Source organism: Cydia pomonella, chromosome 10 (assembly GCF_033807575.1).
Source record: "Cydia pomonella isolate Wapato2018A chromosome 10, ilCydPomo1, whole genome shotgun sequence".
NCBI lineage: Eukaryota > Metazoa > Arthropoda > Insecta > Lepidoptera > Tortricidae > Cydia > Cydia pomonella.
This window is the reverse complement of record NC_084712.1, coordinates 19,806,477-19,823,807: the sequence shown is the minus strand read 5'-3', so window position 1 is coordinate 19,823,807 and position 17,331 is coordinate 19,806,477. Positions and strand designations below refer to the sequence as shown.

Here is a 17,331-nt window from a genome sequence, read left to right as displayed (position 1 = left end):
GTCACTTGTGTCAGGATGAAAGGTAAGACGATGGAACCATTAATGGGTAACCTACCTACTACTAGGGTGTCTCAATCTTATCCTTTCCAGGTTACTGGAACCGATTTTGCTGGCCCTTTCATGATTGCCAGCAAAACAGGTCGCGGCAGTAGAACCACAAAATGCTACCTGTGCATCTTTATTTGTTTCTCTACTAAAGCTGTGCACCTTGAGACGGTCAGTGATCTCACGACCCAAGCTTTCATTTCTTGCCTTAAGAGATTTATCGCTAGAAGAGGTAAACCTGATTACATCTGCTGTGACAATGGCAAAAATTACGTCGGAGCAAACAATGAGTTAGGCAGAGTGTTGCAGTCAAACCTAAGTAGCATAACTGACTTTGCGACTAATAGGGGCATAAAGTTTGTTTTCAATCCCCCATACTCTCCAACTTTTGGCGGCCTCTGGGAGGCTGGCGTAAAGAGTGCAAAATTTCACCTTAAACGTATAGCAGGGAATGTTAGTCTTACATACGAGGGGTTAAGCACGCTTTTCACTCAAATTGAAGCGATCCTTAACTCCCGACCCCTAACTCCTTTATCACCTGACCCAAACGACCTCTCTCCTTTGACCCCAGGGCACTTCCTCATCGGGCGGCCGCTGACGTCACTACCAAGCCCGCAGAAGCCTGAAAACATGAAAATTCGCACAAGGTACCAGTTGGTCGAACAGCTCCGGTGCAACTTCTGGGAAAGATGGAGAAAAGAATATCTGGCCGAACTGCAACAAAGAACAAAATGGCGTTCCCGGCAGATAAACCTAAAGAAAGGGGATTTGGTGGTCTTCAAAGAACCTAATCTGCCACCACTCAAATGGAGACTCGGCCGAGTTCAGCGACTTTACCCCGGCGATGACGGAGTGGCCAGAGTCGCCGACTTTCTGACCTACCGAGGCGTTGAACGACGAGGCGTCAACAAGATCTGCCCTCTACCAACCACGACGGAGGAGTCTGATGTCTTGGAAGAAGCTGCAAGTCCTTCCAAGGGCGGGGAGGATGTCAAGGACCGGTCCTACCGCGTGAGGCGACAGAGGGGAACGCAGGGCGCGGGGGACGACTCCGGGCCAGAGCCTATACAACCACCGTCACGATCGCGCGCGCGCATCCCTCAAGAATAATCCGAAATAATAACGTTAGCATGTAACTTTCCGAAATTAAATGTTTATATCAAGAATCTGCATCTTTCCATCACCAACAATGCTCATCAAAATCATATCTCATATATTGTTTAAAGTATTGTAAAAATTGTTTGCATTTAAAAAGTGCATTAGCTTCGTATTTTGATATGTAAATTAAGGAAACTATAGGTCTATTTACTGCTGCTTAATCTACTGATCAATGTTTTTGAATGACTGTTTGTTTCTTAATAAATAAAAAATCTCTGCTAAACATATTTTATCGAAATAAGCTGAGCAGTTTAGCAGTCGTTCTACGGTAGAACATACGAGTCATATAGAAGAGGAACAAAATAAACATTCTTGTTTTAAATTAGTTTCCATTTGAGTGTGTGTGTATGCAATATGCATATGGCCTAGTCATCTAAAGCCAAAAAAGGGTATCAAGTGTATCAACCTCGGAATGACAGATGATAAGCTAGAAACTCGTATACAATACACCTTTATCGTGGCGTGGTGTTCTTAATGTTTTCTTAAACAAGTAACCGTCAAAAATATTTTTGACACACTTTTATTGTCGACTGCACTTTCTCTTTTTTGTATGTCTATCAAGTACTTTTCGAGACCTTTCAAATGAGCCTAAACTCAATGTGTTTAAGTTTTCCCTTCGTAGAGTTCCTTTGGCTACCTTCCGACTGCATCATCAGATCAGCTCCATTTTAGTATACTATTGCGTTGTCATCGGAAATACAGAAGTATACCAAATTTCAGCTCAAACAGACACCAGGAAGTGGTTCAAATTTAAGTTACAAGATTTGAAGCACATGTATATATATATATATATATATATACGAATTGAAGAGCATATCATTTGCTGCAAATTATATCTCAAACATTTTTCCATGTAATCAGCCGTTTTTGACATATAAGGCATGAACGTATACACAAATAGTGGTAGAAATAATATATTGAAACAACTTTATATTTAAATAACATTTTATTAATTCTCAATTTCATGTTTAATGCTTATATACACTACTAGAGCTAATTCATCTATCCTATATGTATATCACAAAACATGACTGATCACTTGATTTTGACTGTCCAGTTCATATTAAATTCAAGTAAAATGTATAATAAATAGTTATAAACAATACCATAGAGTTACATAAAGATTTAATGCATTATTAGAAAGTCTTTGTCTAACTACGACTGTATCAAAAACCAGTAAATAATAAAAACATTTAGTTTTTTATACAAATTACAATGATGTGTTCTTCTTCAACGTCAGTATTGTAGAAAAACGAATTATGAATAACGGCTTCCGCTAGCTGCTGTGAAATTATACACTATATTATTTACACATATTTGTGACATTATCTATGAAAAGGGACCTTATTGTCGGTTGCCCTTACGCCATTATCAACGATGCTCCCATATTATAAATAACGCCGCGCTACGCAGTGCGGCGTAAGCGTCATCGACAATAAGGTCCCTTTTCATAGATAATGTCACATTTGTGTTCGTTTATTTAAAGCAAGGATAATTTGAAATAGAGTTGGACTATCAAAGAAAATTTTGTAGCCACAGTAAATTTACTGTCATCTTTCGACACACGATTAACATTTTTAGAACGCCATTTGTGTTAAATTTGTTAAATATCAAAAAGTGGCTCCACCTTACCGGGCATCGGCTAAAGGTTGTGGCGTCATCGCTCGAAACGGTGCCGCCATACCTTTGGCCTTTGATCTCGATGGCGCCACTTTTTGATTTTTAACAAATTTAACACATCAGTGAAAGAATAAAGAATACCTTTGGCCTTTGATCTAGATGGCGCCACTTTTTGATTTTCAACAAATTTAACACATATCAATGAATTAATAAAGAATACCTTTGGCCTTTGATCTATTAGATGGCGCCACATATTGATTTTTAACAAATTTAACACATATCAGTGAAAGAATAAAGAAAAGAAAGGATCAAATTCAAATGGTGTACTAAAAGTTTTAATCATGTGTTGAAAGATGGCAGTAAATTTACTGTGGCTGCAAAGTTTTCTTCGACAATCCACCTCCATTTCAAATTCTCTTTAATATAAAGTAATATAAGACTTATTTTCTAAACCAAACTTTAATAATAAAAATAAATACAGTATTTTTTTATTATTGACTCGTCCCTGATATCTATAATACTTACGTAAATGTTTTTGCTACATGTACAATAACAAAATACGATATCAAATCAAACAGAAACATTAAGTATTAAATTACATATCTGGAATGCCGGCACTTATCAGTCGGGTGTAGCCATTTGATATGGGCGTACACAAAGGAATACCAACATATGTAAAATAGTGCAAAATAATGTAGCCTAAAATCTTGCCAGCTAAAGGAGACCACACAGTACGGCACCAGATGCGAATCGCCCGATGTATAATCAGTATGGATCGTAATGTACACCTGCAACACCAGAGGGGTTGCAAGAGCTTTCCCGGCCTTCTAGATGCAAGTACGCTCTTTTCTTGAAGGTGGTATCGGTCCGGAAAGACCGCGGGTTCATTCCACAGTTTAGCTGTATGTGGCGTTTTGTAATACATTATCAAACTTTAGCGCGTGACAACAAGACAACAACAAGTCTTGACTGCCCTGTGACTAAATATTGGGTCGAAGTGGCCATCGGAAGGGCCATAGGATGAGACTTCTTGTATATATATTTTTTGTATATATTCTGCGCCTACTAACTCAGTTATTAAGTCAAAATTGTTACTAACATCCTATGGATCATTGATCTGCAATAAATGTTTTTTTTTATCCTATGTCCATACAGCTCCATACATTACAGCGTTCGGAATAACGGCTCCAATATTTTGCACAATTTCGCCATCTTAGCATTATTTTGTCTACGATATGAGGCATAAAAGCGCCAAGCAAATGTTGAAAAAATTATAATTTATGTCAATGTCTAATTTAATTAATAACTAAATATAATGTAGAGATCACTATCTAATAAATAAAAAATACCTTAAACGTTAAAAATACGACTATGTAAATAAAAATATCTTCGCATAAATTAAAAATCAGGTGTAATTTTTTTGCTGCCGAAGAGATACAATTTTTCAAAAAAATTATGTTTCATTGATAAATAAATTTTAGACTAACTATTTAATTGTTCATTTCATACACTGAAAATATTAATGTCTCGTTTTTTACTGAAACGTGGGCAGTTTTTGCAAGACGACATAACTCCATACACACATAAAAGTAAAGTAATAATAAAGTTTTAATACAGTTTATAAAAACAAGCTTTTTCTTTAATTCTTTCACAACTACTTTATCATCTAGCGTCAAAAAGGTTTACTGTCTTTTTTGCACTGAGAGCCGCAACAGAGCAACGATAAGACTTTAATTTATCGGTATTCAATATAAGGAACGTAAGCCAGTAACACATTTTTATGACCACGTTCCTTCTCAAACCACCGACGTGACAGCAGCTGACGTTCACGAGACGTCATCACAGATCTCCCTTAGCCACCGAGTTATCGCCCGGGTAGTAATTATTAACAAAATTTGTACCTGTAACTCACGGCATATAATAACTCCGCAGACAAATAACTATTGATGCACTGAAATTTTAGCGAGATGAGTAAAAAACAAGTTTAGCAGTTTGATAAAGCAAACAAAATCTAAGTTTTTTGGCACGAAGGCAAATACAGTAAAATTTCAGTGCGTCATTTTACTTCCAAATGGATGCATCTCGATTTGAGTACAAATCTGGTTACGTTACCCCGTTTACATTGTCTAGACGTCTTCATTTCATCTCGAACTTGAAATGTGACAATTTTACGCACAAAAGTAAAAAGAGTTGAGAATAAAAACTTTTCTATTTTATGGGTCTCGAAGTTAGTTCTGAACAACAATATTTTTAAATAGAAATAAGATATTGTTTGTCTAACAATCAAAAGTTCCTTTCTATCCTATTATGTCGCCTTCTTGGATCGTCCACATTACCATTTTGACCACAATCCCAGATCGTTCACATTCCCGTTTTGACTTCTATAAATAAGATAACTTTTGCACTAAAGATGATGATGTAGGAGTGTTAACAAATCAGAACATTTGGCAATAATGACAAGTTAAGAAGGTGACGAAATAGAATTGTGGACGAAGCGGTCCTGGGCCCCTTTCTGGTGATATGTAACAAAGATTACAACAGAAATTTGCAGTAATAACAGCGTCCAACCCTTGGAAAGGTATTTCTTTAAATACTTCTGACTGGCTAGCTTGACTTGTGTTATCGCGCGCGACTCCATACCTGAAGCGCGCTAGATGTATGTCGCGTGCGAGAATGCAAGTCATGTTAGCCGGTCAGATATGCTTTTTACTGCACTGTAGCTATACCAGAGATTTTTAGAATGTAAATTTTGCACAAAGTTAGTTTTGGAACTAGCAGACGCAACCAAAATCCAATCATAAGTAGACGGAGATACGATTGAAAATTGAACTGTGTTGTTATTAAGGCGTTCGCTGATCGTCATTTCATTCCAAAGTTCGACCGTATATTTACTAAGATAATGTGAACGTTATTCAAAATCCAACCGTATATTAAGTAGGATATGGTATTAAATTCAACGTATCGTGTTGGTGGATGTCTAAGCGCCACTTGCACCATCTCACTAACCCGAGATTAACCGGTTAAACCCTGTATCGAATTGTGCAGGTAAGGGTAACCATGGTTACTCCAGGTGTAACCGGTTATCCATCCCACTAACCCGGGGTTATCCGGTTAAACCTTGAGTAACTATGGTTACCAGTACAATTTGACACTGGGATAATGGTTTAACCAGTTAACCCCGGGTTAGTGGGATGGTGCAAGTGACGCTAAGAGTCGTATCGCGAATTAGAAGTGAGCGGGTCCGTCTCGGAGTCGTGTCGTAAGTTGAGAGCGCCGCGGAAGCTATCTCACTCACTGAACGCCATTCAAAATTCAACTGTATATTAAGTAGGACATGGTAGAAAATTGCATGAATCTTCGTGAAGTAAGTTTGAGTGGTACCGCAAGTAGGGAGTGAGCAAGTCCGTCTCGGAGTCGTGTCGTAGATCGAAAGCGCCGCGGCAGCTCTCTAAAATCGATGACTGAACGCCATTCGAAATTGAACCGTGTATTAAGTAGAACATGGTAGAAAATTGCATGAATCTGAGTGTGGTACGTTTATGAGTCGTACCGCGAGTTGGGAGTGAGCGGGTCCGTCTCGGAGTCGTGTCGCAGGTTGAGGGCGCTCCGGAAGCTGTCCCGAAGGCGCTCGCTGAACGTCTTGTAGTCTAAATTGGCTTGTTGGCCGAAATCGAAGTCAGCTACTTCTATTGTGTATCTGGAACAAATTTGAATAGATATTTTAGTATTTATAAGGAAAATGGTTCCTGTAATAGGCGAGATTTTGTTAGTTCGGATGTAATGAATCAAATTGAAAAAACCGGCCAAGAGCATGTCGGGCCACGCTCAGTGTAGAGTTCCGTAGTTACTCTTCCGTCACAATAAGCTAAACTGGAGCTTAAAGTATAGTAAATTGTTAAACAAGGGATGAAACGGTACCTTTCACCCGAGTTAAACAAATAGGCAAATTTGCAAAATCAGTACCTAATTAAAATAAGTCTTTTTACTATGAAGGGGAAACTTTTTGCGATAACTCAAAAACAGCTAAACTGATCATGTCCGCTATAGTTTTCATTTAATGTCTTTCTTAAGCTCTACTTCAACGATTTTTTTCATATTTTTTGGACCTATGGTTCAAAAGTTAGAGGGGGGGGACACATTTTTTTTTTCTTTCGGAGCGATTATCTCCGAATATATTCACTTTATCAAAAAATGTTTCTTGAAAACCCCTATTAGTTTTGAAAGACCTTTCCAACGATACCCCACACTCTAGGGTTGAAGCGAAAAAAAAATTCATACCCACTTTACGGGTAGGGGAGGTACCCTAAAAAAAATTAAATTTTTAGAATTTATTGTACGACTTTGTCGGCTTTATTGATTTATATATCCATGCCAAATTTCAGCTTTCTAGCACTAACGACCACGGAGCAAAGCCTCGGACAGACAGACAGACAGACGGACATGGCGAAACTATAAGGGTTCCGTTTTATGCCATTTGGCTACGGAACCCTAAAAAGAACTGCAAAATGTCTTGTTTGTGGATTTATACAGGGTGGCTCAAAAACATGTTGACAAAGATTTATTTTTGCATATTGGTTATCATGTTGGCGTTTCTGCAGCAAATAAATAAATAAATATGTAGGACAATTGTACACAGATCACCTAACCCCACAGTAAGCTCAATAAGGCTTGTATTGTGGGTACCAGACGACGATATATACGAGTATAATAAGCCGGCCCCGGGGGCGGGAGGCGCGTAAGCTGCTCCGAGAGCTGGCAAGCGACTCAGGGAGAAGGGAAATGACCCCCGTTCTGAGTCATGGCTTGTTCAACAGGTCTCCATCGCCCTACAGCGGGGTAATGCTGCTAGTGTGATGGGGACCTTTGGACCCGGTATGGCTCAGAACGGGTTTTAGTTTTTTAAGGTATCAGTAGTTAGTCTATTTATCTAAATAGATACAAATATATAATAAATACTTGTATACATAGAAAACATCCATAACTTAGAAACCAATAAATGTAATAAACATATAAATAAATGCCCTTACCAGGATTTGAACCCGGGACTAAAGACAAAGGAGAAAATTTCGAAGGTGTTTAGTTTCAGTTCAAAGATTGTAATTTTAATTTTTAATGAAGTTTTGTAAGAAACGTGTCCCTAAGTAAAGAAAAATGTAATTTGTGTTTAACTGAAAAAGTCAAATTTGTTTCTTTTTTGGAACTATCAAAATGATAACCCCTAGTGGGTTAATAGTCAGACCAAGCTAAGTTGGCAGCGATTTTGATAGCCCAGCATGTGCAAGTGTTAAGTAAACATCATAATTTCATAGGTTTGACGTTTAAAATAACACTTGTCCTGTCTGGGGTGTCAAATTCGCTGCAAACTTATCTTGGTCTTTATAGAGTTCATCCGACACAATCGTGTAATGTTCAAGTCACCTAGTCTTTATAGATTTTTCCGATTAATTAAATGGAATATGTGTCAAAAAATAACTGCGTGATGACGTTTGCAATAATTTTCTATTGCTTTATTTTGTGCGTTATTTCATCGTTGTTTGGTATTCGGACAACAGGTAGACACTTACCTAGAGCGATGCTGGTAGTAAGCCACGCCGAACACCACCAAAATGACGGCGAGCAGACAGAACACGACGGGCACCACGATCACGGACAGCTGCGCGTGCACCAACGCTGCAAAAAAATGTATTTTTCATCACACTTGCTCGAAAAAGATCTGTAGCTGCGGGAGTAATGAATTGTGAAAAAATAGCTATAACTCCCTAGGGAGTTGTAGCTTTATTAAATTATTATGTCACTTATTCATAGAAACCAAGAAGCATAAATGAGTTTTACTTTTAAAATACTGACGTTTATAATTAAAATATTAAATTATAAACGTCAGTATTTTAAAAGTTTTAAAAGTTTATGTTTAAAATTATTTAATTTGATCATATATTTTTTTATGTAATAGGCTGCAAACGACCAGACGAGCCGCCTGATGGGAAGCAGTCATCGCCGCCCATGGACATAAGCAACATCGGAGGAGCCACTTATGCGTTGCCAACCTTTATGAACCCTAAAAACCTGCTTCTTGAAGAACCCCATGTCATAGCGCAAGGGAAACACCTCAGAAGGTAGCTCATTCCACAACTTGCACGTTCTGGGAAAAAACGAGCGTGATGCCCGCTTGTTCTTGGTTTGCCAACAACACAACACAACACATGGTTTGTCAATTTAACAGCCGTTTAAAATATTTATAGACAATTTTCAATCGTGGCTGAATGCCGAAAAGGTCTGTGCCTCAACGCCTAACCTGTCAAGAAATTACAAAATGGCTGACGAATGTTTCGTTCCCAGTTATATTGTATTCCCCCTTTTTGTATGGGGCATAAAGTTCTAATGTGTATTATATATTTATTAAAACCGTAACTAAATGGATGAATTCATGAAATATGGCATGATAATCGGTTTATCTAAGTGAATGTCATAATTTGCAAGCGGATATGATAGAACAGTATACAATGATATAATATATGATTTTTTTTTTGGCTTTAGAAATCATACTCACCTTTATAAATATTAATAGTAGCCCTAGAAACATTCCTTCCCATGTCATTCTCAATAATCACCACCACAGTATGCTGGTCGCTATCCAGAAAATACCGGACCAACGGGAACGTATTAACAACGGTCCTGGTCGTGACAGAACACGTTTCGTTCCCAGTTATATTGTATTCCCCCTTTTTGTATGGGGCATAAAGTTCTAATGCGTATTATATATTTATTAGAACCGTAACTAAATGGATGAATTCATGAAATATGGCATGATAATCGGTTTATCTAAGTGAATGTCATAATTCGCAAGCGGATATGATAGAACAATATACAATGATATAAAACATGTTTTTTTGCTTTAAAAATCAAACTCACCTTTATAAATATTAATAGTAGCCCTAGAAACATTCCTTCCCATGTCATTCTCAATAATCACCACCACAGTATGCTGGTCGCTATCCAGAAAATACCGGACCAACGGGAACGTATTAACAACGGTCCTGGTCGTGACAGAACACGTTTCGTTCCCAGTGATATTGTATTCCCCCTTTTTATATTGGGCGCAGAAGTCGAAGGGAGGTGAGCCGGTGTATTTGACCTCGAGATTGAGGAGGTCCCCGTGCTGTAGCCAGTTGCGACCGGTAATGTTTATTTTGGAGATTGGTTCTGGAATAGAATGATATTAGTGGGTTAGAAAGTATAGAGGCATTACGTTATAAAGAAAGTTCAGGCGAAGACCTCGTGAGGCCCTGTGTACAAGATATTGCACGGATTTATTAAAATTAAAATTTATTTATTTCAAGCTATTTGGCTCATATTTGTACAATATTCAAACAAACACACACATTATAATAGAAATAGACACTAAAGAACACCATTTATTTATTTATTTTTATAATCTTTATTTTTATATTTATTTATCTTTATTTTTATAATATTTTTATTTTTATAATCTTATTAATAAAATATTGAAAATAGAACGCCCCCAATTAAGAAAACACATTTACTTCCGCGCCATAGTAATTAATAATTATATTCCGTTGTTTGCTACGTTTATTATTTTATTATAAATTCATTATTTTCCTTTTCCTTGATTTAAATACATTGATATTTATATACCAACAGGAAAATAGTAATTAAACTTTATATAGGTATCTATCCCCCTCCCCCTACTAGATGGTATGCTCAAATCACTGCACCTCAATTAAAGCTGCACGAAGCCATGCGCTTGGCGAGGAATAGAAGCCTATTGAGGAACCTGGTCTTCAACAGAAGGACAAGGACATGATGTCACGATCCTCAGCATTGAGGGACCGACTGAAGACGATAGGTATCTAACCCAACTGTTTAAGTTGTATACCCAGCTGTTACAAACACCCATATGCTACAAACAAGGCATTTAATTTGTAGGGGTGTCCGAATTACTCCTACTATTTAATTATCCTAAGAGAATATTAAAATCCTCCGCCTTCAGTAGTAATTTAATTAGAATAAAATAAAAAAATATTATAGGACATTATTACACAAATTGACTAAGTCACACGGTAAGCTCAATAAGGCTTGTGTTGCGGGTACTTAGACAACGATATATATAATATATACATATTTATAAATACTTAAATACATCGAATGACTCACGAACAAATATCCATGTTCATCACACGAATAAATGCCCTTAACAGGATTTGAACCCGGGACCATCGGCTTCATAGGCAGGGTCACTACCCACTAGGCCAGACAGGTCGTCAAAATAATAGTAGTAGAATATAAGTATTTGAAAAGTTGTAATTTCTTATGCTTACCTCTAACATTCAAAGTGGCTTGATAATGCCCGTATGTATAATGATCTCCAATAGGCACTATCGTATCGCGACAAATAAAATCTTTAAGAGGACTCTTCCTCTTCGCCGCTCGCTTGGTTATATTATGTACTGGTATCACTTCACCAGGCTTTTCAGTTGTTGTTGTTGTAGTTGTTGTTGTTGTCGTTGTTGTTGTAGTAGTAGTAGTAGTTGTTGTTGTTATTGGCGGTAAAGGATCGTTGTTAGCGACAACTAGAACGTCAATGTTGTGTTTGCTCATAGTGTCATGATATGTGTTGTCTAAAGACATGGTGGTTGTCTGATCGATATATTTGCAGTCGATGAACCAGAAGGTGATGACTTGGGAAGCGTTGGCCTTGAGGAAGTCCATCTCTGCTTGGGGCAGTTCTATGTAATGATGTACCGTTTGATTGACGGCTACGAAGGTGTTGGGGCGGATGACGTTGTTCTGTCTGAGAACAAGTCCGCCGTGAAGGGTGTCTGAAAATTAATTTACATTCAGTTAAAACATTATATTGTATAGACTGTAAGGAGTGTAAGGTCATTTTTAGGGTTCCGTAGTGAACTAGGAACCCTTATAGTTTCGCTATGTCCGTCTGTCTGTCCGTCTATGGCTTTGGCATTTGTCAAAAAAAGAAGAAAAAAAACATGTCCTAGAACAGAAGTGTCCATTTGATCCCTCTTAGCAAGGAAGAAAAGTGCCATTTTGATCCCTCCTAGCAGGGAAGAAAACCCTTTTCCAAATAAGTGATGTGAAATAGTTATTTGTGTCCCAAGGGAGGAAAAGTAGGAAATTGCGTGCCTAGTGTAAAATTGTTACCCGAGCCGAAGGCGAGGATGGCAAACACGCGAGATAGAATATCCTACGTTTCCTCCCGTGGTGCGCATACTATTTTTCTGCTCGACGGAGGCGGAAAGCGGCAACTTCGTTTAGCGCAGCGGGAGCAAAGTTGACGCTTTCCGCCCGGAGGGCAGAAAAATAATTTGCTATGGAACTACATCATTTAAATAATAGTTACGCCTGAACGAAGATATTGAAGTTAATTCTGAACCATAATTGGCACCACTTGGACCATTTCTCAAAGTCAAAAATGTACTTGTACTGAGTTGTTCTATATGACTTATATGAGTCTATATATACAGGGTGTTTTTAGTCATCTGCAAAAAAATTTTTTCGCCTTTTCGAGGCTCATCCATCATCCCATAGTAAAAGTTGCTCAGTATGATCTATACATTCACAACCTGTATTTCGTCGCTGAGGTAACTTACACAGTAGACATTTAAATAATAATGCAAGTAGCATCTTAAAATACCTATAATCAATTACGTAGAATAAACGTTAGGCCTTGCGTTTTCTATCATTAATTCATTGTCGGCACGAGAACTCCCGAATGCAAATTAAACTCGTCTGTCTGGAAGGTTGTCTTAACAAGGTGTGTAATTGAACATCCGTTCGACGTTTGGGGAAAACCATTATACCTACATGTATATTACTAAAGCGAAACTATTGTATTTCAATATAAATAGGAGAGGAGTTAAACGTAAAACCCGTTATTAATGTTTCAGCAGTGGGGCGACACTCCTCCTTTCGGGCATTCCCGGCTCCGTTCGGCTCAGCATTGCTCCGAGCATTGATTGGGGTTGGCACAACTTGACTTCCCTATGCGTGCACGACCACAGATAAAATTGATTTGATTTAAATATTTCAAAGTCATAAATTAAAAGTCAATTCTATCAGCTAATATAAGGGACCAATTCAAAATTCGCATCAGACCTGGATTAAATGCAACTTTCTCATCAGTTTTTGAACAAGCAAGAGCTGAAGGCACTCTTGCTTGCCAGCTGGTGTGGTGATAGGGTCGGACGGCTAAATGTAGAACATAAATTTCTCCTTAACTATTTATGTTTTGCATTCCAAATCTAATCGAATAACAAAATATTCGATATTCAAGTTTTCAATACATTGAAACTGAATAGAATGTCACTCGATAGGTTAACATTGATAACAGCAATCACGCCTGCAATGTGAATTGACTCATTTATGACGCATGTTCTGTTACATTGTTTATGTACACACATATCATAAACCCTCTATGATGCCTTCAAAATCCGTAAATTATGGCCAACATTACGATAAAACTGTTTTGTTACAACAAATTTCTTATCTGTGATAATGTAGTTATAGCTTCATAACTACATCAAAATCGATTTGGTTATGCATTCAAATTTGGAACATCTCTAAAAAAAAGCAATTCGATTTGACCTCTATTCTAATATCAGTCGAGATGCCTTTTTGTTCCAAATGAAATGTCAATTGCATACAATTTTGACATATGTCGCATGTTAGTTTGTATCGAATGATACGGGAATAGGCCCCCGACTCTAGTTTGTCCCGGAATTAAAAAAAAAACTACATGCGTAAAAAAAAGTTTTCATTTACCGCCATTTGACGTACAGTTTATCTTTTAATTAGTTTTAAGTATAAAATGAATATGTTTTGTTGTTTTTAAGGCAACTATAGCAAAAAATTCGTGTAAAATAAGCGATAAAAAATATTTCGGTGACGCCACCACATATCCGCGAGTTTCGCCAAGAGAGCAAGGATTTGGCAACGATGCCCTAACGGAGGCTGTAATTTGGGTTAGTGAATATTATGTGTGTGTAGTTTATAATATGTGTGTAGATAAAATAGTGCATGTAACTGTAAGTACATAATTAAATTAGGCATTAAAACACTCGTGTGATCTTTTTAAGAAACTCACTTCGTTCGTTTCTTAAACCCACACTCGTGTATTTTAATGCCTATTATTATGTAGCAGTCACATAAACTACTATAACATTATTTTTAACACATGTAAACACATGTTTAAGAGTATGCATAAAGTGTAATCAAGTAATTTAAAATACTTCGCATTATCGATTAATTCAGCATAATTGACTTAAGAGGGAAGAATACCACGTGATTGACCATACAAAAAGAGAAAACGTTTTTCCACTTCTAAATATTTTCCATTCTCCATGATTTTTAGTACTTATGTTATTGGTTATTGACACAATGAAAGATAAAGATAGTTTATTTTCCAAGTAGGCATATTACAATACGCTTATGAACGTCAATATACTAAATAAAGCTACGCCGGCTCTAATCTAACCCTACACCTCTGACCCGAGAAGATTTAAATCCCTCCTAAATTGTAGGAGGGTATCCCAATATGGGACCGGCAAGAAACTCGGAAAAACTAGGTTTATAGGTTTTCCTTTTTTTTTTTTCAAAATTTGTTTAACCAAAAAAATTTTTTTTTTTTTTAATGCGAAACCTAAATATAATGTATTATGATGAAGCGATCATCAAAATCAAAGTGATTTGTTAAGATTTATTTAAGTAGTGTTTCCACTACTTAACTAAATTTTCCATTTCATAGAAAAATTACCATTATTTCGTTAGATCCGAAAAGCTTTTCTTCCCTCTTAATGGAGATGGATAGGACATACTATTCGAGGAAGGGAAACGAATAAGGCTACCATTGCTAATGCACCACCACCGTCTACCTATGTCTACCGGGCCGTATGCTTGCTTGCCACCGACGTGGTATAAAAAAAACCTCACACACGGCTCACATCTATCACCTCTTATTTCCAACACTACCTACATCAAAAATCATAATACACCCAATTATAAGAGGTAAGTTCCAGATATCGCTCATGGTCTTCATAATCAGTAAGTAGCCTTACCACGAGTTTGACACTGACATATTCGCTAGCATAACTTACTTTCTTTGCATATTGCTCGGCATCCTATTAGTGCGAATGAGTCAGAAAGTAAGTTACAAACACGTCAGCTAATATGTAGAGTCAAACTCGTGGTAAGGCTATAGTTGCACTACATCAAATTGGTAGTTTTCGAGAGGAAATGCTTGAGTTGCTTAAGAATACAGTCAAATCACCATACATGTGCTTGTGCCTTAAAAAATTGAAGAGTTCCCTTAATTTCTCATGGATCCCATCATCAGATCAGAACCAAATTAAAATGAGGCCAACTTGGAGATAACTCCTTTCAAACAAAAAAAGAATTACTCAAATCGGATGCGGGTGTCTGAGTAATCTGTGAATGTACATAAAAAAAATTGCCACAACCAAATACAGAACCTCCTCCAAGAAATTAAAGTCAGTTAATAACGAGTAATTAATGACTTGAATGAAACTTGGCAACCCTAAAGAGCCGAAAGGAATAGTGCCATACATTAGAAAGGGGCAGCATTATTCGTCCCTAAATCACTGTCAAACTTCAGTTTTGTGGGAAGTTTCTTTTCTGTAGTAACAATCCACAAGCAACAACCAAATATGTATGTACAGCCACCAAATCAGAGCAGCAAAGATGCTCAAAAATATCTAAGAATACACTCTAATGCCTTGATAATAGAGGTGTTCAGATATTTGTGAGCACCTCTGCCGCTTCAATATATCTGAAGGCGACTGTACACAACCTCCACCTTCTTAAAATTGAAGTTGGTTAAAAACTAATTTAACATAATCATTTACCTGTGAGAGTGAAGTCATCGCTCGCTCTAGCAATCTCAATGTACAAGTTGATGATATTGTAGAGCCTTTTGACATGGACTTCTGCTGTGTACTGACGAGCAATGTACAGATTCCGTTTATACTCAACGGTCCAGTTTACGACACCAGTTGTGGACATGAACTGTAACAAACAAACCATTTAAAAACTAAACTTTACCTACAACTATTATTCCTACTCCGGAACAGCACAGAGAACCAATATTTTGCACCATTAGTTGTTGTTGTTTGACATTAGAATAAAGATTTGACGTGTAAACAACTTGGTGACTGTACTGTAAGTTTATTATGTGTCTAAATCAAAACATTGAATTGAATAAACCATAGAAGAGGAACATGAATGTTACTCTCTGTCTTTCTTCTTTCTTTCTTCCTAGCGTTGTCCCGGCATATTGCCACGGCTCAAGGGAGCCTGGGGTCCGCTTTGACAACTAATCCCAAGATTTGGCGTAGGCACTAGTTTAGTTTTAGTTTAGTTAGGAATGTTACTCTCTGTAATTTTTTTAAATTACAGAACCATAATTTATTCAGTATTCAGGTATGCTTGAGTTCTACAGCTCACAAAGCCCCTAGTATGTATATCTACCAGGCATCACTATTAATCAACGCAGACAAGGAAGTCACCAGCTGCTGGGCTAGGGGGGTTCATAAGGGGCATACATTCAGTTAGAAGTTATATTCTCTAGAGGGGGCAGCTGCCCTCCTGTCCCCCTTGGCAACACCCATGAATGCAAACAATCTATGCTTTTTTGTGGCTTATCAGAAGGGCCTCCCACGAAAATTGCTCATAGTAGGGCCTCTGGTTTGTATGTATCTGTAATGTTTCCTTTCTTGTATAGTCAGCTGCAAAGACATCTGACCTCTTCTACATAGAAGTCTATTCAAAGGGGAGGTATCTCTGCACTTGACTGTAAGAGTTGAGACTTCGATTTTGAGCAAAATATGAAGATTTAATGACAACTACAACTCACCTCAGTATCGCTTGTGTAAGGACTGCTGTCCATAAACACATACTTCAGGTTTTCCCCTATACAACTCTGCGACAAAGTGGCCGTGAACGTGATGTTCGAGCCACGCACCGCCGGCCCATTATTCGATAACGACACCTTGCACGGCGCAACTAAAAAATAATCATTCAATATGTTGTCTCAATATAATCAGAAATCTTTAATAATAACCTCTAAATAGCAATGTACGAACATAACATAAAGAATAATAATGTCATACCCGTGTTAATGAAGATAACTAAACAAAACAACAGGATGGTGCGAGCCATGTTGACGAAACTCCACTAATACTTGGGTACTTCGGGACATGAAAGTTAAGAGCGCGGTAATTGTATCACTCTTTTTCAAGCCATTTGCAACTTGAAATATGAAATACCAATGAAAATTACAAAATACTCTATTTACGATTAGCGTAGCAAATTTCGTTTGTCTGCGTTGTCTTATCTTCTCTTGTCTGTCAACACACAGAAACTCAGAAAGTCGAGTCGAGCTGTCAAACGAAATGAAATTCATATGAAATGCAAGATAAGTTTTATGAGATAGGCCCCAGTCTATTTAAGGACCATATT

General features: G+C 37.5%; 1 protein-coding gene across 1 annotated transcript; it reads right to left on the bottom strand.

Moving 5' to 3' along the window:
• Nucleotides 1–2,130: 2,130 nt before the first annotated feature.
• Nucleotides 2,131–17,243, bottom strand: LOC133522382 (uncharacterized). Its single transcript, XM_061857704.1, has 7 exons — nt 16,983–17,243; nt 16,727–16,875; nt 15,720–15,879; nt 11,160–11,660; nt 9,733–10,023; nt 8,388–8,493; nt 2,131–6,520 (listed from the first exon to the last, which is right to left on the bottom strand). The coding sequence occupies exons 1-7, from the start codon at nt 17,029–17,031 to the stop codon at nt 6,361–6,363; spliced, it is 1,416 nt and encodes a 471-aa protein (XP_061713688.1). The 5' UTR covers nt 17,032–17,243; the 3' UTR covers nt 2,131–6,360.
• Between the last annotated feature and the right edge of the window lie 88 nt (nt 17,244–17,331).